The 22,377-nt window shown below is 38.7% G+C and overlaps 2 protein-coding genes and 1 long non-coding RNA gene across 8 annotated transcripts in view; all 3 read right to left on the bottom strand.

Moving 5' to 3' along the window:
* Positions 1 to 4,855: 4,855 nt before the first annotated feature.
* LOC136257584 (uncharacterized) lies at positions 4,856 to 6,599 on the bottom strand. Of its 2 annotated transcripts, none has more exons than XR_010702080.1 (6): positions 6,456 to 6,599; positions 5,543 to 5,683; positions 5,446 to 5,496; positions 5,301 to 5,379; positions 5,085 to 5,246; positions 4,856 to 5,040 (listed from the first exon to the last, which is right to left on the bottom strand). It is a non-coding gene; the product is annotated as an uncharacterized lncRNA (long non-coding RNA). The 2 variants fall into 2 exon arrangements; XR_010702081.1 differs by having other exon boundaries at positions 5,729 to 6,592.
* Positions 6,600 to 12,389: 5,790 nt separating this feature from the next.
* LOC136257583 (uncharacterized) lies at positions 12,390 to 14,581 on the bottom strand. Of its 2 annotated transcripts, XM_066050820.1 has the most exons (5): positions 13,645 to 14,581; positions 13,379 to 13,540; positions 13,139 to 13,328; positions 12,877 to 13,006; positions 12,390 to 12,817 (listed from the first exon to the last, which is right to left on the bottom strand). In XM_066050820.1, exons 3-5 carry the CDS (start codon positions 13,244 to 13,246, stop codon positions 12,534 to 12,536), a joined length of 522 nt encoding a protein of 173 aa, XP_065906892.1. In that variant the 5' UTR covers positions 13,247 to 13,328; positions 13,379 to 13,540; positions 13,645 to 14,581; the 3' UTR covers positions 12,390 to 12,533. The 2 variants fall into 2 exon arrangements, 1 of the variants encoding a protein (XP_065906892.1); XR_010702079.1 differs by having other exon boundaries at positions 12,390 to 12,831; positions 12,877 to 13,328; positions 13,645 to 14,578.
* Positions 14,582 to 14,600: 19 nt separating this feature from the next.
* The window catches only part of LOC136257582 (uncharacterized), a 16,392-nt gene continuing 8,615 nt past the window's right edge, over positions 14,601 to 22,377 (bottom strand). For 2 of the 4 annotated variants that reach the window (XM_066050818.1, XM_066050817.1), the window contains exons 2-3: positions 15,535 to 15,915; positions 14,601 to 15,476 (exon numbers count right to left, since the gene is read on the bottom strand). In XM_066050818.1, the coding sequence (XP_065906890.1) occupies positions 14,806 to 15,476; positions 15,535 to 15,616 (753 nt within the window). In that variant the 5' untranslated portion in view covers positions 15,617 to 15,915 and the 3' untranslated portion in view covers positions 14,601 to 14,805. Of the gene's footprint in view, positions 15,477 to 15,534; positions 15,916 to 16,452; positions 16,544 to 17,825; positions 18,051 to 22,377 lie in introns of those variants that run through there. The other 2 variants (XM_066050815.1, XM_066050816.1) reach the window with 2 other exon arrangements.

Below are 22,377 nucleotides of genomic sequence, written 5' to 3'. Positions count from 1 at the left end.
AAGTTAGTTTAGCTAAGTAAGGGAACTGATGACATTTCTCCAGAAAATTTTGAGATTTTAGATCGGATTTTAGGCTAATTTTAGTTAGCAATTACAATCAGGCAACTCAATGCTCTAAACTGTAAATACTATAGATAGCTAACTATACAGAGCAATTATGGTGCAAATATGGTGACTACAAGCTGTAGCTTTGATTGCTCTATTAGAGTATCTCGATCGTTTTTAATGCAGTGGGAGATGAAAAGTGAAGTGCTGCTATGGTTTAATAGCTATAAATGGTGTTAGTTAAGTGTAACTGCATGCATGCTACTGAAATACAGTGGTGTATAGTTGTTTGCTATGACAAATTGTTAGTACAACAATGTTTATGTATTGATACTACCACTGAGCTAAATTTAAAAGGGGGTTTCTGTCGAAACCCCAGAAACCAATCTAGATCCGCCACTGCAACTAATACTATAATTATGCATGTTGATGAAGGAAATCAAGCCATTCACTGCATGGCATTCAACTATAACTACTAAACTGTGCTGTGATTTAGCTACGTATAGCTATAGCATCAGTTTAATAAAACAGTAGCTACAAGTACATGTATATACAATAAAATACTATCTCTAGCTATATAGAGAAAATCATGTGATTGCAGCTATGTATAACTAATCAATGTAGCTACAGCTTTGGCATGCAGTCAGTCATTATTTACCCCCTTGCCGGTTCTATCTGGGGTTCCCCAATGGAGTATTTTGGGACCCCTACTCTTCATTATTTACATGAATGATTTACCATCTTGTGTTACCATCAGTAAAACTTTACTATTTATTGACGACACAAAGATTTATAATACTGTTTGTAGTCCTGGAGATATTTCACTATTTCAAAATGATTTAGACTCAGCAACTTTGTGGAGTATGAGATATATATGTTCTTTAATCCAAAAAAGAGTGTCCACCTATATTAATGCAAAAGTCATCACTAATTACAAAATAGCTGACACACAGGTTTTAACAAATATAGTTCACATAAAAATCTCGGTCTTATAATATCATCAGACCTATCTTGGGATCAACACTACAAAAACATAATCCCTAAGACCTACAGAATGCTAGGACTGCTCCATCGCAACTTTAGCAAGCATTAAACAGTGACAGCCAAGAGAACTTTGTATATTTCCTTAGTGAGACTGCAAGTTATATACTGTTCAGTGATTTGGAAACCTATAACCATATCAAGCAGGGGCGGATTCAGGGGGGGAGCTTTGGGGGCTGAAGCCCCCCCTTCATATTTATAGCTTTACTTGATCAATGTGATGCTGAGAATTATAATGAAATTTTGTCTTAGCATAATTATATGATCACCAATAATATAAAACCACCTTATTAACATCTTTCCAAGGTATTATCAGTGGATTTATATGCTAAAGTTTATGCAACAAGGACCTGGAGGTGTACAAGATCGAGATACTCTAATAGAGCTCGCAGTCAGCTAACTACTCTAATAGAACATTCACTGGAAGCATATAGTTGGTTCTGTTATAATCTAAAGGCAGTATATATATATAATAGAAAATATTATGAATTTTATGTGGGAATGTCTCCAAATTGCAGTATTTTAACACCTATTTTTCAAAATTTCCTGGGGGCATGCCCCCAGACCCCCTAGTTCCAGCATGCTCTCTACCCAAGAGATTAGCACCTTGAGTTAGCCCCCCCTTTTATAAATCCTAGATCCATCCCTGTCAAGGACATCACACTTATTGAGCAGGTCCAGAGAAGAGCAACAAAGTTTATTTTAAATTACTATTATAGTTATCATTATTAGTATAGCTAGCTATAGTATAATTATTGTATTAGCTTATATAGTAGCTATATAGCTAGTTAGCTAACTATAGCTATATACAGCTGCATGCAATATGCATGCATGCATGGGTGTCTAATAGCTAGATAGCAATAATATCTACTGAATGGTTGGATCGCGTACTGTTTGCAACTGGCCATATAGGACCTTGGAGTTACTGCACGATGGGCGATGGCTATATCTTAGTGGGAAACACGGATCCCTGGTGATATATGTGCGGGGAAACACGAATCCCTAGGGATATGTGTGTGCGGTGAAATATTAAAAAAATCGCTACGGGAAACACATATCACTGACAGCTTTTGGTTGGAAACACGGATCCCTAGTGATATGTGTGCGGGGAAACGCGGATCCCTAGGGATATGTGTGCGGGAAACACGTTACCCGGGGAAACATATATCACTGTGACAGCGCCCCGAAAAAGGGTCTGGTCTGTCATTCGGTCACTATACGGAACGAAACGGAATATTCGTCACAGAAAGGGAATGCCCATCCAGTCGCCTTGAGTCCCTCTATATATATATATATCCTTTATAGGATAGCTACAAGTACACCAAAAATTGAAATTCAACTCACAGGGATAATTAGTATACCGTACGCAAGGAAATTTTGACGTCAGAAAAATTTGACGAATCGGTTTAATTCGTCAAATGCTTATAAGCGCCTTTAAAAGTACAGGTTTTATCTACAATTTCTTGATTTTCGTCAACATTTTATTCGTCAAATCTGCTGAAGTGTGAATTCGTCAAATTTTTCTTACGTCAAAATTTCATTGCGTACGGTCGTGTTTTTTTTTTTTCCTGGGCTAGATGGACTGCCCTTGCCCAGGGCCGCCCAGAGAAATTAAGGGGCCCAGGGCAAAGAGTTGAAGTGGAGACCAATAAAAAAAAAAACGGTTAGCTACAACCTGCTAGCAATGACAATAACTACCCATCACCAACCATATCTCCTTATCTATAAGCTTGCTACACTGCTCCTCTGAAGAATACTGTGACTGCTCTATTAGAGTATTTAGATCTGACTGCTCTATTAGAGTATATCGATCTTTTAAACAGATACTCAGGGGGCCCTTCATGGGGCCTCCTGGGGCCCCTTTCAGGCTGGGGCCCGGGGCAAAATGCCCCAGTTGCCCCCCCCCCTGTGGGCGGCCCTGCCCTTGCCACCACCCCCAGCACTAGGTGTTAAAGTGCTGGACAGCTGAAAATACCAGCAATCAAACAAGGCCGCCAGACTCCAAGCGACCCTCGGAGTAGGCCAGATCAATATTAGTTGTTGATGGACGGCCAACTGAAGAGCGATGACCCCTCAAACACATCACTGCAGATCTTAACAATGAAAACCAAACCCTACATCGCAGCCAGAATAAGCATTTGCTGTAATTAATGCTGCGCTTCTCAGCCAACATTGAAGCAAGCTTCCTAAAAACTGTTATAGTAGTGGGCCCCATGCCACCAGTAGCTGCAAACACCAATGGTGAAAAGCAGGCTCTCTCTAACACGCTCATCATATGCCCGTCTTTTTTTACGTTCATGAAGCTGGTAACATCTGGACAATTGGGAGCGAAAATAAGAGCGCACAAAAGGGTTGAAAACCCTGACATCGAAAAACGCACGTTGCCTATTTCGACCCCAAAAATCCCTTGCAACAACATCAAGACGGGCACCATCTTCACTATTGGCAGTAGCGAATTGCAATAGCTCACCATCAAGAGGCTGGAGAGCAGGCTCAACACCAACATCACTGCACACTTCACTCAACAGACTTGCAGTTAAATCTCTGACTTCATTGTGGCGGATAGATGGAAACCCGCCACAGGGACAAGTAAAGGCATGCTCCACACAAAAGGGTTTACCACAAACACATGTCTGAGGCAAGTTAACAGGTTGCCATCCAAATCTTAAACACAGGGCATCATGAAACTCCCCCTTGCTTAAGGCAAACCCATGTTCAGCAATAGGTAGTGTTGTTAACCAACACGATGCGCCTCGCTCTGATGCAGCTTCAAAGGCACATCGCAATTGTGGAGACAGTTGATCACAAAGCAAGTCTGCTTGAGCAGATAGATCATTTCGGCGTGAGACTCATAAATCAAGCTTGCACTGGTACATATGCTGATATACATCTAAGGAACAAGAGGTACATTTTCTTAAAAGATGGTCAACTAGAGGAGCCGCAACACGGCTAGAAGACATAAACAATGAGGAAAAGTGAATGGTTGGAATGACACCAAGCCCTCCAAGGCAGGCAGGCAGTGAAAGAAGCTCTCATTTGATGGAACCAATGCTGGTCGGCCAGTCATTGCAGGAAGAAAACAAAGGCTCAGTACGGTAGTGTACATTAAATCACAGTAAAACAATACAAAGTGGATATAGTACCGGCACAGGTTACGAATGTGAACGGATATTTTACCGGCACAAGTCCACTCAATCATTTACTGGCCGGACTATCACTTTTGCAACAACATTACTCGACTTGTAATTATAGGCAATTGTTTTATGTAATCAATGTACTTCTCTTTTTCTTTTTTTTCCTGAGCACACCAGCAGGGCTGACTGCTCAGTACAAATAATAAATAAATATCAAACACGCCAGTTGTATCTAGGCTTGGTACGTGTCCAATATGTCCCGAGCATTCAACTTTAGGGTACATGTCTAGTAGGTTTCCCCAAGCATTCAACTTTAGGGGAGGCATCTAGTAGGCTGCCCCAAGCATTCAACTTTAGGGGATGCGAAAAGTAATTCCTTAGCATTAGGGGTAGGGTAGGGTTCAGCTTTGGTTTCTTCTTCACTTTTGTTATACATAGAAGTCACTTCAGTCGGATGCTTATAAGGTACAGTAGAAACTAAGAGAGGTGACCATCAACAGTACACTGTTAAAACAGTTGGCTGCATATCACACCAAAGTGTGTATGATATGCCTCCTCGCACTGAGCACACCATTCTCTGTGTGTATTACTGACCATTTTACCTAATGTATGTATCGCACACCGTTATTGTGGTATGATCTGTATCCATTTAAATACTGTACAATTAGAAATGTACATTTTGAAATATCATCAATTACAATTATTGTTCCAGGGTTTCAAGTCTTGTTAATCCAGCAGAAATCAATAATGTGAAGATGAACGGTAACCATGGGAACTGCAACCATCAGTTTCTCCTATTTCTGTAACCAATGTTGCAAGTCTATAGGGTAGTATGATACTGAAACCAATAAAGAATGTTCTTACCACAGTTGTCAGTAATAAACATCCTTCAGCAGCAACGTATAATTCCTTCAGCAGCAACGTATAATTCCGTCAATAAGTATTTTATATATTGTACAGTACATACATATGGACATACCTCAATAATGTCTATATGACTGCACCAAATCAGTTATAGTGTTCCGACTGTGAATTCAAGTTGAGAATACATTACACATTATTATATTTTACAATTTTTACCATGTTTGGTAGTCTGACCATCAATTCTGTAGCAGTACATACTTGTATCAGTCTATCACTGCATGCTATGTCGATGTCACTGGAACGACAAAGGATAGAGTAAGACCATTGATGAACTCGGCCTCAGAGAGACTTTTGTACGTACCATCACTCTATCCTGTCACTTCTGTCTACTGCTGCTTCTCTGCCACCTTGTCTACATGAAAACTATAAGCTAAAGCAAGTAGCACAGTGTTACCAACCTGTCATCCATCACGCCGAGCCGGCGGAGCCCAGCAAATGTGAATGGCTACTCGACTTAGGCATATAATCGGCTTTGGCATAGTAGGCACTAGCACAAACGAACCATCAGCACATGGACGACAGATAAAGTCCGTAGTTGCCTACAAAGGTAACAGTTAAACAATTACAGAAAACAGTGAACAAACCCCAGCTGGTATTCATTAGTCGATGCCTAGTCTGGCGCCGCCCGCCCCTTCGCATAGAGTAAGGGTCTGGTATGCTTAGTATAGTCATAGATAATAGAGTAAAGGGATAGGAAACGCAAGCGATTTCCGGTTTGATTTCCGTTACGCGTGACTTGATAGGACAAGACAGTTTTGTGCTCAAGCATGAGAATTAGTGTTCTAAGCAGCGTAAATAGTAATCCAACAGACTACAGCAAGTATTTAGGCCTATGTGAGAGATTTTGGCGAGAGAATTTAGACCGTAGATTTTGTAACAAAGTGTATCGCATTAACCGTGGTTGTTACACGCTGTCACACTTTCGCTCATAGTACCTTCATGCCTCGTCCATACCGCTTCTTTTATAGCCGGTTCCACTTTCGAATCTTGTGGTAAGCTAGGCGTGTCACCAACACAGTCTTTTACCGTTGCGTTGTACTGCAAGGTGGTTTAAACTTTTGGTTAAAAATGGAAGATACTTAGTCGTTTCTTCAAGCAACAGTTCCTGTTTTGCTCCGATATTTCCTCTGGTTCCCTCTGTTAAATGGTAAGGAATAGGTTTATCACAGTTAAAAGGATAGAATATATTTACGAAGAAAATAAAGTGGTTTAAAGTAATTTTTGGGCCGTTTTTTTCACTTTCAATCTCCTTTAATTTTGCGTATAACTTCCTTGAGGGTTGGTACCATCCTATTTCCCTCGATTACTTACTTGAGTTCACTGTAGCCAAGTTTCACAGTCGTTGGTTACAAAATTCTGTCGTTACAACAATTTGTTTCTCTTTGATACAAGCACAGCAAGCGTAACGAGTATGTTCGTGACGTAATACACGAAATTCCAATAGAAGTGTATGTATTTTGTGACGTCACGTTATTGCGTTTCCTATCCCTTTTAAGTACTCTATTATCTATGGTATAGTGGAGTTGTACCGGATTACCAAAAACTGGTGCAACCAATCAAAACGCTCCACGTTTAATCAGCGCATTTTTGTGTATGTTACGTCAAAAAAATGAATCAAATGCCCTAACATTACTGAAGAAACAAAAGGGGTTAACTAATAAAGAACAAAGAGAAGAAAGTGTTATATCGGGAAGGGATCTTCGCCTTGTTTGATACGCGAAAAACCCATGTTACGCTCTGATTTCCTAGGTAGGGAGACATGTGTATTTTATAAAAGTAGACCAATCCACTTTCGCCTGTGTAAAGACAAAGAAAGTTCAATATCTCTGCCACAGTTTTGGGTGAGGCACTTCCGTTAAGGCCATTTTCGTTACGTCATTACATTCAAATTAAATTCCTCCAGAACAACTCGGTGATACCATAGATATACTAAACTTTACAACGGGATTGGAAACGGAAGTAACTCACGTGACGTCTCTGTACAAATTCCCAATGTGACGTAACGAGCTCGAAAAATCATCCATGTTTCGCTTGCGCTAGTTAGTCGCCATAGATACTGTCCGTAGTTACGAGCGCGATATTATTTCTAATGGCTTTATTTGCCAACTATTAGCAATTTGTCGACTTTTAACTTGATGAATTGGTTAACCTAGCCTTGTACACAATAACAGGAATGCGTGTGCAACCACAAGAGGCTGTTGTTCGTAATAAACAAGCCACCAGTATGTCAAGAGGTAAGCGAATTATGTTATGGCCACACCGTCTCATTTTTGTAGACTTTTCACAGATTCTCTGTGTTGGGAAGCAGCTTAGGTAGCTTTGTTTTGAAATCTATATCAAGTGTGTAGTGTAATAGGCAACTTGGAGTTATTGTATCAATTGTCATATTGTATAAAATTACTGCTTACCACTTTACACTTGTGGACTTTTAGTAGGCCCATGACCAATGCTAGATATCAATTTACCATACCATCAAGTACTACCACACTTGGGGGGTGTAAAGTGTGTGTTGGATTGCTCTGAAACCAAAGCTGTATGGCACGGGGATGAAAGACAGAATCTTCTAATAAGACACACAATTTTGAAGAAATCATCCAAGTCACATGATTAGACATCCATCAAAGAACGCCAAATGACAGTGTACTGATGACCAACAAGCAAGAGCTCAAGATGCACTACCAAATTATATGTTTAAACAGTACGTGTACTTTCAAAAGAAGTGACATAAACATTTATAGCTAGCTACATTGCTCACGTAATTCAACGTACACATATTACTGTACAGTTAAAATATTCAAAGTGTATGGTTTCTTTGTTAGTTAGTGTGAGGGATTGTCGATTTGATTTGATATATAATTTAAACTCAAAAACAGTCGGCACCAGCCGTTCTTCCCTGATTGAGTACACACAACAAAAAAAACACACATACATTATGGTATATAGTACATGACACATGATACAACCACAAGAATACAACACAAAACATACAGAAAATAATTACAAAATCAATTAAGTAACTGACAATAAACATAAAAACAGTTCATCAGAAAAATCTCTTGCCATCACCATTTCCTCAGGTAAAGCATTCCACCACATAGTTGACTTATATCTAAAATGGTTTTTGTGCAAAAGACAATCGACATCGCATCAGCTGAGTAAAAATTGCAAAAGTTCTAGTATGGTAGGAGTGTGTACTACCAAACACAATTGGAGGATCTAATGGTAAACGTTGGTACTTGAACATTCTATGCAGAGCACAAAGAGAGCGATACTGGACTAATAGTTGTTATTATTATTAATGTTTTACAGCACAAAGGTACTGAAAGCCAATGGAAAGTACTGCCAAAGTTCAAAAGGTAACCAGTTCAATGAGTGGTAATGATGACTAACATGTGAAGACATCTACACGAGTGGTAATGATGACTAACATGTGAAGACATCTACACAAACGGACAGCGCGGTTCTGCATACGTTTGATGCATTCAAATGAACAATGTGGCAATGAAGGACCCCACACAGGCAGGCAATAGATCAAGTGAGAAAAAACTAACTTTCTGCAAGAGTTTTCAAGAAGTCATCTGTAAGGACATGCCGATGTTTACAAAGCAAATGCAGATAGTATGACATGGATTTACACACTTTTGAGACATGGTAATACCATGTTAAACGCTCATCAAATATCAGACCAAGGTATTTCTGTTTGGGAACCACAGATAGTATAACATCATCTATCATAATTGGTGGGTAACCATGTGGCAATCTTCTATTAGACACTCTAAACCACATGACAGATGACTTGCTGTAGTTCACTGTCATCTTATTAGCACTGGTCCACTGGTCAATTAACTTCAACTGACTATTCATTAATGAAGCTACATCATCCTCAGTAGGTGCACTGCATATAATAGTGGTATCGTCAGCATACTGTAGCAAGCAGTAAACCACCGGTGACTTGAGATGGTAAGTCATTAACATATATTAAAAATAAGAGAGGGCCCAATGCACTGCCCTGAGGAATGTCGACTTAACACAGTCTGGCTGTACTGGTGCGGCTACCTTTAGCCAACTCTGTAGCAATGGTGAATGGCTTGTGTAATTAACTGAAGTCATACTGGGACCAATCAATCATGTTTATCCACTTTGTAGTATAATGCCACGTAAGTACTGAAGCTTCCATACAGGCCTCCTGCAAATCTATGAAATCATAGAATGACCTGGACTGGGAATTGAAGAATGTGGCTTGGTGGACCAAGTGTTCTATTAGCTAGTTGCAGACACACTTTCAGGACAGTATGGTATGGTATGGAATACATCTAAAGTCCGTTCTTTCAAATATACGACTCAGTACAAGGTCACGGGTCGTTGAAATCAGTCACTAAACAAACTGGATAAATCATGCACCAGCGTCCAATGTGTCACTACCGAAAATTCGCCGAAATACGGCTCTTGCAAACTCTTCAAACTTTTGTTATTGTCCTGGGAGACTTAACTGCTTCATCCTGAAGTGAAGGTAACGACAAACAAACTACGGACACACCTGCTCGCCATCATCGTCCTTAGCAACCGCACTATGACGCAAACCGAAACACGGATGTTATAGTGCGCGAGTTCCGTTTCCAATCCCTATGTGTATAGTATATCTATGGTGATACTAAGCATACCAGACCCTTACTCTATGCGAAGGGGCGGGCGGCGCCAGACTAGTCGATGTCGGCGTAGCTCCGACCGTCTTTCACCACCACCGGCCATGAAGCAACCAGACTTTTAGCAGCCTCGCTCTTTGCGTAGGTAGCTACACAAACTTTTAAACTTCAACGGTTGTTAACAGAAGCAGCTGCCTCAAAGTACCGGCCGTTGCCTAGTTATGACATCCTCACGTGAGTGATATGGTGATAATTAAATAGAACTTTTTGGATGGAACGTTTAACCTGGTCTAATTTGATGACTGCTTAAACATCTTTGCGTCTGTTTCCTGACCATATATCTAACTTCGTCGTAAGCCGAGGGATAGTGCGATATATAATGTAGCGTGTCGTACAGTATCTCTGAGTGTCAGATGTCCTCAAGTTGGATGTCCTGTATGCTTTACTTATCAGTGTAGCAACCACTTGGAAGTCGCTTGCACAGAGCTTATATACAGAGCAGAGACTACCACTAAGAATGATAAATGCATCACAAAGAAGTTTACTACAGGTATAGCTATACAGTATTCATACAGTATTTTAAGAATTTTCATCCTGATCATTGTGGCTACCTTAATGCAGATAAAGGTTTGCCATCAGGACTGCCCAGAAGCAATACAGGCCAAACAGTACACACCTCAAACAAGCTGAGACCCGCCCCAGTTGCCCCCCTCTCTGGGTGACTCGGTTTATCATGAAATACATCAACAAGCTCAATAGTGGTTGTCCTAAACCATAATGTCTGAACAAGAGAATTAGCTATCTAATATTTTGCTTAGTTTTTGCATGCCAGATGGGAGTGCCATGCATAATACTTCTGTGAACACCTGGAATGAATGGTCTGCAACTTCTTTGAAATTTCACACAGCTTTGAAATGTTGTTGAAATTCTGATCTGAAATCTTGTATATTTCTTGTATACATACTTCCATATATGCAGCATCGTGTGTGCTATGCCCTGTGTCCTTGTGACTCTTGTACAGTTTATATAGAGATTTGAGGTGTGAAATTTTACCTTCTGAAGAATTTCCAAATACTGAACGTCTTGTGGTCCAACTTTTCTGAATATTTTGCTTTTGATATCATTGCCATGTTTGGTATCTTGCTAGATATAACATTTGATATCTTGTATAGGATTTTTTTCTAGTTGCAGATCCTTTGACTTGGAATATTACATTACCGTATTGTTGTGTGCTAAAAAATAATGTACTAATCTTGTCAGCCATCTTGTGTGATCAGCTTGGTAATGTATTAGTCATTGTTGACAGTACAGCTATTTAACAAACCATAAACACCTTCCTTTGCCAGCACTTTTGAGAGCTCTGTGTAGGGAAATCAAGTATTCCCATAGCATTTTCAAACTTTGTACAAACAGACTGTTAACTATATAGTTTGTTGCATTTAGAATGGGAAGAATATTTGTCATCATATAGTGCACAGTGGGTCTGCCAACATTTGCATGGGCAGTGGTCACAGAATGTACAACAATGACCAGATGGTTTATTACCACAAAAACTGTATGGGATGTAAGACTACATTTGGCTATAGGCCAACATTACCTTGTTTCTGTCACTGTGCAATGAAACCATTGGACAGTATACATCAAAAATTGTTCTCAACGTGTTTTAGTCAACTAACGTAATCCCATGTTACTAATAAGTGCATACAAATATCCTGTAGTGATTCACATAGAATGAAATGACCAACATTAATTATTCTTGGTCCAGGAATATAGCTATAGTACACTAACACAACAGAATTACTCTCCTTGCACTTGCTTGTGCATATCCAGCAATGAATATATACTACTCTGGTGAACGATCAGCTTATTACCAAACATGGGAGGAATTATGTACTGTATAGTGCAGATTTTATTTGTGTTTCGTCTTCCAGTTGTATTGGTAGGAAATAACATGCACGTTAGAGGTTTTGCAGGGAATTTTCACATAATATGTGCGCTGACATTGTGGGTGAATGTAGCTACATACCAAAACCCACAATACATTACAAAATTCATAGCTACATGTCAACTCTCAATATTATACATATTTGCTAGATATAGCCACTTGTTACAATGGCTTTTTAGCATATCCCAGTAAAACTTCTCGCTTTGTGCTTTTAAAAATCAATGTAAAATCCTCAATCCACTAGTCAGTGCAGTGCATACATGGCTAAGGAATGTGTACTGCAAAACCTTAGGGTTTGCAGTACACATTCCGCCCCAATAGTGGAACACAGACTGCTGTTGCACCTTACATACATACTGTACCTATATACAAGGATATTAACAGCAAGCAACTTAATATGGAAGGGCACTGTACACATTGTGGTTTAGTGTACCAGACTAACTGACTGATATCTTTCTACCAAACACCACAGGATTGCAATTGATTCCTTCATTTTTTAATTTTGCTGAGGTCCAAACATCAATGGCTTCTTGTATATAGTTATAATAAGTGGATCACAATTCGTGGATTTTCCTTTGCATCATCCCTAATGGAGATGTACAAGCAAGAGAACTAAAAAGGCACCGGAAAGTCCAAGTCTTTGAGAACAAAGTTGTATTGTGATAAATAAGTAAACCTTTGTTGAAATATATACATTAATGAATAAGTAAGAAAAAAAAATGGGTTGGAATACTTTAATGTAAATATTTGCTGAAATACAACCAAAATTATGGGGAAAAGAGATCTACATTACTATTGTGTTTACAATGAACGACGCCTGTGCCTCTTTGGCAAAGGCTTGTTCAAAACATGAAGATTCACAGATTCCAAGTCATATGACTTCCTCTTGCATCCACGACAGTTTCCAGTAATCTTATCCACCCAAATTGAGTTTATCACTCGTATATTCTGTGCATTTTTTAGAACTTGGGCGATGGTTGGGTTCTTATTGGCTCTACCATGTTGTCGTATCATAGAAAAGTACTTTTCTACAGAGTCCTGGCTGACTTTTTCGCTTAAAAATACACTAGAAATGGTACCAGTTCCTAAAAGGATTTCACTACAATTAATTTTAATCACAGTATAAGCATTATAACACACACACCTGTGATTCTAATACCATTTTCAGTTGTAGCACTTAACAACATTCGTTGCTTCTGGTCATCATCAAAGCCTGGCCGGCCCTCAACTGAAGCTTTCCACTGGTCCAAATAGCACACAAGTTCCTTCAAAAACTTAAATAGAAAATTGTAAGCACACACCCAATAATTATTGTAGGTAAAACAGAAACAATGTATGTGACCATTAGACATACTTTTTATGGTTGCCAGAATACTGTATACAGAAACACATTCACCACCACCTACCTCCATCCGGAAATCATTCTCCTTGCGATACGGAGATAAAAAACACTTCCGTTTCTCCTTTCCCTTTGTGAAGGATGATACATTGAAGCAGTCAAAAAAGTGATCCATGTGACATATAAATTTGACTGTCTCACGGGCTACTTCACCAAACTTGAGATCTAGTGCAACTGCCACTGACTCTGACAAAAGTCTACAGTAGCACAACAATTACATACTTGCACTTGCAAACACAACATTTACCTGAACAGCTAAATCCACCCGCATCTTTGAAAAATTAGTAAGATGAAGGTGTTCATACTTGAGTTTATGAACAATGGAGACCCCTGGTGTCTCACTGACTCGTCCAGCATTAGCCTTGTACAGCTCAATGAGTAGCTGCCAGTCAATATTCTGTCCATTACACTGCATAAAAAATAATTGCTATAAATCAGGCAAATATGTACCAGTAGAAATAAAATGAAGTGCATACATACTATTAAAGCAAAACATTTGCAATACGTACATACCCACAATTTCCCTCTTGAAAAACAATTTCGAATAGTTTTTATTAAATGGCTTGGGTCCGATATGAAAAAGATTGAGTGGCCTTCACTGGAATAGACATTTTTGATTGTATATGCCGTCTTGTCATTGTTCTCGTCATGTAAGCTAAACAGTAGTCAGTTTTCACTTGCACCATCACAGGTGACAGTCAGTATCTGCAATCCAAGTCTAGTAAGCCTTGAAATGACTTTCCGGAGAATTGGGAATAGCTCTGCTCCTGTTGTGCTTGTAGTGGGAAAATGCACATAGGGAAACTTCAAGCTGGTAAAGAGCCCTCTGACCATAAATGCTAGAACAGATTTGGCAAGAGGTCGTCTGGAAAGTGAGCCTTTTTTATCCTGTTCTAGCTCTGTAAACAAATTATTCACTTCACCTATGTCAGAGTATCCAGTCAGGGATCCAGTGTGCTTGTCATACACCAGGGACTCTTTTATATACATTTCATCCAGAACAATACCAACATACTTAGCCAGATGTTCAGGCTTTTGGCTGTTAACTTGCTGCAACAACTGTTCATCTAAGGACTTAGAAAAACCAGTAGTTGATGGTGAAAAGTGTCGGTAATCTTGCAGAGTTCTCTCAGTTGGCAAGTAAAACGCACCAGAATTTCTTAGTGTTTTGTAACACCCACTGGAACAGTGATGTAAATACAAGCACCATTTGTGACTGAATTTGACAAAACAAGGCTTCGACGCACAAAGCTTTGTTAGGAGATATGGCGATTTTAAGGAATCATTGTGTAATAACTTCCCAGTGCCTACAGCTGTGGAGACAAAATTTGCACCAATTGTTCATCTGTTCACTAGCTATCACTGAGTGGGTGTATACATTTCTGATACCCAACATTTGCCCTGTTTTGAGCAGCTTTTTTTGAGCGGGTAATAATATCACAGGTGATAGCAATAGGGTGGGAGGGTGGGGGTGGACGGTGGTCTTAATATACGGGTATAAAATGGAGTAAGAAGACGATTGGAATCCAGAGGCCAAGTTTGGGCTCTCCATGGCCCTCCATGGACCTAAAATTACTCCAAATTGACTGAGAACACTATTGGCGAGCTCTCTGTGAAGTCCCAGCTCACTACACACCATTATCACAAAGCCATGGCCATTTAATGGTGCCAATCTCACACTCGTGGCTTTGACAGGGTCGGAAGAAAGCTGCTACAGAAACCAGACTTGCCAGTGCTGAAGGAAGTACAGTGTGAAATATGATAGTGTATTAGACCAGCAATCCATTTCTGGTAAAATCGTAAGTTTGATTTTGTGTGCGTGGAAGCCTTGTTATATGAAATCCGGTCACATTTAATAATTGCTGGGTGCCAGCGAATCTGGCGAGTTGACCCCAAAGAAGCTGCTTTTAACTGTTGGTCCCAAAATATTTTCATGAAAGGATTAGTATTATCCTTTTGAACAGCTTCACCACATTCCTTCATCATGGACACTAAATCGTTATTCGTGTCTTGGTCAACCATAATTCCTTGGTTAGCAACCAGCTTGTTAATCCTTCCACTGAGGCGGGCAATCTGTTGGTCCTTAGTGTGAATCACAGTAGCCATGTTCTTCATCCTCTCACACTTCTCAGATGAGGTAAGGCACCGGAAGTTGGTATGACTATTAGCCTCCACAGACTGACAACTATCCTCTTGGAGATGCCGTGCTAGCCTACCACGCAATACATTTTCACGGAATGTGCTGCACCTTGAACATAATCTTGAGTGTGACTCCAGTGGAATGTACTTCAAACAATCTACATGGTGTATCCCACCATTCCTCTCAACATAGCCGATCACTTTCCCTAAGGTCATAAAATATTATTTTAATTGGCACAACACACAGCATGGTTCATTGCTTACCTGTAGCATCTTTGAACAAACCATTATGTTTTGCAATCAGTGAAGCATATTTCTCATCAACTATTTCCTCACAGCACTTCATGCTTTCGTCATTTACAGCTCTTACTCCTTGGTTTGTCAAATTGTCCTGGGATGCTTACAAGACAACATCTGGTTCAGTCTGTGTACCAATTGTAACAGTGGCATTGGTGCAATCTTCCTCAGACTCTGTTTGCACTTCTTTGCTATCAACAAACCACTGGCTATCAGTCTGGGTCTCAGCATTCACCATGGTAGAGGTGGGTTGGGTCAAAGCCTTAACATCACTCGCAGTCAATTTGGTCTTCCCTTGAGACGAACGTTTCCTAACATCAAATTTCAATTTTCTCACCATAGTAACCTCTGTAAAAGACAGTGTTTACATGTTAGCAAACTAATTGCAGTCAGCTATTGTACTTACAGCATGCATTAACATTATCACACAAAACATCCATAAATTAGTATGAACGAATGCTACATGTATATGCAACTTTCAAGCCTTAATACTAGGCTAACACAACATCCTTGGCTGATAACAATGAATTATTCCATTACCCCAACTAGTACCCTTAAATAAAATAGCAAGAATTACTTCCTATCTGTTAACCTGAGTGCAAGATAGGTACACAAAGAAAGGACATTTTCAACACAAGAATTGAGTTGCATTGCAAACATCACATGACCTGGGAAAGCTAAACACTGTTATTCCAGTGGTGAAAGTCTATAAGGCCTCGTATCCCCGGCATGAACTTCTCAGATGGTCGTGGTAGGGAGATACAGGGAAATATTTTAATTGTTAGCTTGTCCCTGTACGTGAATCGCTCATGTACAAGTGTAGATTTCATTCAAAAAGCATTTAGTTACACTATATATACTATATATTACGTGGTACAAACTCACAAGTAACACTATCGGTCATCTGACAGCCCTTTCGCCCAACAATCTCTCTGAGAAAGAGCACACGGTCACACAGCCTTTTGGCGGGAATTCGCATATGTACGGAATTGTCACGGATACTATCATCGTCACTTGTGGATGTGTTAATAGTCAGTAGTCTGGCGGCGCCCGCCCCTTCGCATAGAGTAAGGGTCTGGTATGCTTAGTATAGTGGAGTTGTACCGGATTACCAAAAACTGGTGCAACCAATCAGAACGCTCCACGTTTAATCAGCGCATTTTTGTGTATGTTACGTCAAAAGAAGGAATCAAATGCCCTAACAGTACTGAAGAAACAAAAGGAGTTAGCTAATAAAGAACAAAGAGAAGAAAGTGTTATATCAAGGGAAGGGCTTTTCGCCTTGTTTGATACGCGAAAAAACCATGTTACGCTCTGATTTCCTAGGTAGGGAGAAATGTGTCTTTTATAAAAGTAGACCAATCCACTTTCGCCTGTGTAAAGGCGAAGAAAGTTCAATATCTCTGCCACAGTTTTGGGTGAGGCACTTCCGTTAAGGCCATTTTCGTTACGTCATTACATTCAAATTAAATTCCTCCAAAACAACTCGGTGATACTAAGCATACCAGACCCTTACTCTATGCGAAGGGGCGGGCGCCGCCAGACTAAATAGTCAGCGGGTGCGGATCGTCTAGGATTACAGTACAGTGTTAACCTGGCGTTTCTAATCCCGGGTAAGGCTATAGTATCTATGGTCAGTGTAACTAGCTACTGTGTACATATTCTAGCACACTCTCCGATCAGCTAGTGACATTGACAGTTGCAAACATTTAGCCATGACCACATGCATGCTAACCAGACTTTGCTGACTATACCTATGGTGTTCCACTTTGTGACACACTGTTGCTAGCAGGCTACACCTAGGCTTTCCAGGGCTAGAGCCCAGTCTAAGTCCTGGCAATTGGAACTCAATATGCTAGTTTAAAGTACTCCTGCATGTATGGGTAATGACTGCCAAATCCCTGGTAATCATGTAAGACTGGCTATGCCACTGGCCACTGGTAGTGACATGCAGACACCGGCATAGGAAGACTTTTCGGCCAAGCCTAGCCATATCCTATTTAGCTTGATTAATACCAACTCACAATGTTGCTGCTGTATTCAGCCCTGTTCATACGTGCATTTATACAAAGGTGTTGTAAAGCGTCATCGCTACAATAATAGCACTACAGCTACAATGTATAGCTATCTCTTCACTACCTATTCTGCTAGACAACTCTACACCTATAATGTATGTGCTTGATGTATGCATCGTTATATCATGTGAAAATTTATGAAAAAAAATTGGATTCTACAGAAATTATAACACTAACAGTTACCATTCTTATAACTTGTATCATAGAGTTTCATTCTTGTCCTTCTGTTAGAATAAACACCTAAGACATCTTGTTCTTCTTCAAGTCTCCTGTGCCGTCATCAACACTGTTTCCTGTATGATAGGTGCACAATCAATAATTCTTCTGACAGGTAGCTAGCTCATATAGCAGTGTGTTTTCAGCAATGGTACCAAGTGTGACGATGATGGCTCAAACACTGAGTATAGACTAGGAATTGATGTATCCTGCCTTATATTTTGTGTGTGTACAAATGAATCAGGATGAAAATACAGTCTTTATCATAGATTACAAAATTAATATTGCATTAACATATCTAATGAGTTAGCCTTTTAAACCAAGGAATCTTTGTTAGCTTACTACACTAATGTGCTAATTAACTTATAATCCATATATGGATTTGGAAAATAGTACACAAACTAGACATATTAAAAAATTAAAATAAGAAATAGGGATCGCTGAAAAAATCCATGAAACAAGAAGGGATCGCTGGGGTGGTAATGTAAACCACAAATCCCTATTTTGACTCTCTGTAAATGCTCCATTTGAGTATAAAAAGTCAAAATAGGGATTTGTGGTTTACATTACCACCCCAGCGATCCCTTCTTGTTTCGTGGCTTTTTTCAGCGATCCCTATATTTCTTATTTTAAATTTAAAATTTTTAATATGTCTAGTATGTATTCAAATTGTGACAGAATTTTACAGCAAGTGTATATACATATGAAAACCATGTAGTGTTAGTGCCTGACTTGATCTTACCATATAGTTCTCACTTTAAAGCTTCTTCTTTTCATCATGTCAATGATATATAATTGTTGAGTTACATTGTGTGTGATAAACGACAAGTGATGTCACCTTATCAGTTACATCAGTCATTACAAATATGAAGCCATCATGAGAATCCATAGTCCTTTTATAATCATCAGTGATATTACAAATAATAATGTATGTACAATGAGTCATTAAATTGGTATAAATAATAATATAGTATTTTTTGTTCAAATGACAAAATGTGAATGGGTATATGATCAATGGCTTTTGTGTTTCTATCAAGAACAAAAGGTTTATTCATCTCTAGATCTGTAATTTGTCACCATGCTTGCTATGCATATATGGTTAAAGTGATTGGAGTAAAGATAGACATCCTTGGTGTACTCATCCCTGTATGCATGTCTGTGTAACAGTCAGAATAATACCTTCTAAGAGTGAGTAATACGTTCTTTGCTTTGTATTTTATCGACTATTTTGAAGCCATGCATTTTGAGTAATGTGTCATTCTGGGGTGGTTATTCTTTCTTTAGATGCAATGCCTATGTAAAAGATTGGTCATGCATTGGTCTACATAGTGTTTTTGCATTATATTAGAATATTACTGAACTATCTTTGAGTTTAATTCTAATAGTAAATTCCGATAAGAATATAGTGAAGTGTTATACTACCTGACTAAACCATACATCTCCTATTGTGTCAGTCACAGAGTACTACATTGTGTTGCTGTGTAAGGAATGCACTGCATCATTAATAATAAACACTTCTGAAGCTCCCACATGTGTATTAGCTACATTGCACCCTTCATTTTTAAAAAGTGCTCTCATAACATCGTCATTGCCAACAAGCTGCGTAATAAAATAAAGCATTGATCATGAATGATTACTACATATGTAATCTATAATTAATTGTTAAGTAATGACTTGTTGATTATGAATGGAAGAGGCCAACTATTTCTGTTGTTACAGTTGTATATGTATGTATTCCTAGCTTGGAGATAGTGTGTATAGGTGAGATTGCATAGTTATAAAACTAGGTAGGGATTCTTAACAACTAATGTACACAATCATAAGATTTAGATATGTACAATAATACACCACTCAGGGGATTCGTAGAATTGATATATGATTGAATATAGCTAAGTTGTGCATTTATGATATCACAAACTACCACTTTACTTCACATACTGACACTTGCAACATTTTTGCACATTGTCACATGTTATTCTGCATGGGTAAAGCAAATTAACTTGTTCCACGTGTGGGTACACAAACTCCATGTTTTAGCATCACCACACCATGATGCGTGGCATACTACTGAGTCTACACATCATATAAATAATTATAAAAATTATTGCCACACAACATTGATGGTGTGTGCATGGTTGTGTGTCGCACACACATTGTCACACCAAAGGCTGATATCTGTTGAAACTACGAATACTTGAAACTAGTGCTCTGCGATATATCAGTAATACCGTTTATCGTGATAAATTATCATAACCGATTATCATACCACGACAGCCTTTGATAACCGATATATCGAAATACCAGTATATCGATAAATACCGCTATAGGATTGTTTTTAATCCAGCCTTTTGTGTTTAATTATCCAATTTGTTGATGGTTTAGCAGACACGCCTTGAACAAAAACTTGAGATTGTCACATTACAATACATGCCTACTTGTACTGGACTATATTTTTTGGGGTTTTTGGGATGATACCACTTGATACTAGCCTAAGAAATGATGCAATAGTTACAATAGCAAGCTAACTATATACCAATATACCGCGATATTTTCCTGTTACTAATACCGTGTATTCAAATTTCAATACCGCCGAGCTCTACTTGAAACAGGCATTTATTGTGGCTATGATGTTATCTACTCTGGTGACTAATACGGTGGTGATGAGATTGGCCATAATTTGAGGTAATACAGTAGCCATAGGATGTAGCTAGCTATAATTATACAGTTGCTATGTAGTACTCTAATGTAACAATGCTATGCTGTTCAATGCTACAAAATGCATAGTATTAGTGTTCTGTACCAATATGTATTTTGATGGTGATATGGTGGTACTAATTAATTGTACTTGTAATTAAGAGGCACCATCCATTGTATTAAGACTTGCAATACAACAGTTGTGTTTGGAAAGGAAGGAAAAATGGTTCTATAGGTTCTATATTGTCTTGTTTTGTTGACACTTTAGTGTACATAATGGAATGCAGCCTGTCTAATGTGTTAGGTAAGATTGTTAGACAGTTTGTCTCCTGGTTGCCATGCTACCAAGTTTAATGTTTGTGGTGTCAAATTCTAACAATGTACCGGCTGATATTCCCCAATGAAACTTGATGAATATACATAATTATACAGTGGTGGATGGTTTCATTTTTTTATGTCTGCTGTGATGTGCTGTTTATCAATTCCATTGCAACACACTTGTATGTATTGCACACTAAGCAACCACATGCAGTGCTCGAATTGAGGGTATATGGGGGTATACAAAGTATACCTTGATAACAATTTTTGTAAATTAGTATACCTTGATGGCCTAGCTAAGTATAAGGTAGCTACAGTACTCCTCAGCAAAGAACATCCATGAAACATTAGTTAGTACATAGTAATACATATTCTTACTTGGTGTAACATGATTCTCGAGCCAATTGATCCCCCGGAGGAAGCTAATCCCACTATCCTCAAAAATTCCTTTAGTGAGGTGTACATTAATTAGAATTAAACAAGTGATAGTTGATTTTGCAAGTATGCAATCTCCTATAGCCAGATTTATATGTAGAACTATATTATCTACCCCCTCTACTGTAGACCGAAAGGTAGCAAATTAAAGCAGTAAAGAAGAGTCATATAATGATGGTAGTGTATGTACAGAGTAAGTACCAATTAACAGTGACACATTTACTTAGTTGGAGTCGGAAATGTGGATGGATAAAAAACTTTCCCACCTTGGCTTATTTGTCTAAATCATAAATTGGGTTGTAAAGAGGTAATTATTATCTTTAGGTTTAGCTAGATGCTGCAAAGAGTATTCACGTTTCTCGTGAATGGCAGTCAAAATTACTATCAATATCATTCCCAAAAAGTAAATTTTTCAAAATTTCCTTATACTGCATTGAATTAGCTATAGTTTCATAAACATTTATTCAAAATCACTACCAAATTCAATCTCAAAAAGTTAATTATTTAAAATTTTATTGATATACTATACTAACCAATTCTGTTATGTAGCTCAGTATATAGCTACTATTAGCATTCATACTTCTTCCAGTGTTGAACTTAGCAAATTTTAGCCAAGATAGCCACCAAAATATAATATCAGAATGTTAATTTTTCAAAATTTCTATGGGGAGCAGCCTAGGCCTTTACACTATAACTATAATTTTGCTTTCTAGCTCAGTAGCTATACTGTTAGTATTCATACTTCCAGTGTTGAACTATCGACAAAGTTCAGTCAATATTGCCACAAAATTCAATATCAGAATGTTAATTTTCAAAATTTCCTGGGGGACCATGCCCCCAGACCTCCCCTACAAAACTCACGCTTTACATTTCGCAGAGTGTGCTTTTGCACACTGTGGAATGACTTCTACCTGTTTCCCCCCTCCCCTTAGCAAAATCCTGGGTCTTCCCTTGATAGTATACCTTCTTATAAATTTGCAATTCGAGCACTGACCACATGTACATTATGTGAAGTACAAAATGTAGACCTAAGTATGCATGAAGTCACTATATACAGCAAGGTGGCCTTTTG

This window comes from Dysidea avara, chromosome 6, assembly GCF_963678975.1.
Source record: "Dysidea avara chromosome 6, odDysAvar1.4, whole genome shotgun sequence".
NCBI classification, from domain to species: Eukaryota; Metazoa; Porifera; class Demospongiae; order Dictyoceratida; family Dysideidae; genus Dysidea; species Dysidea avara.
The sequence above is the reverse complement of the archived record's forward strand: the minus strand, read 5'-3'. Positions and strand labels throughout refer to the sequence as shown.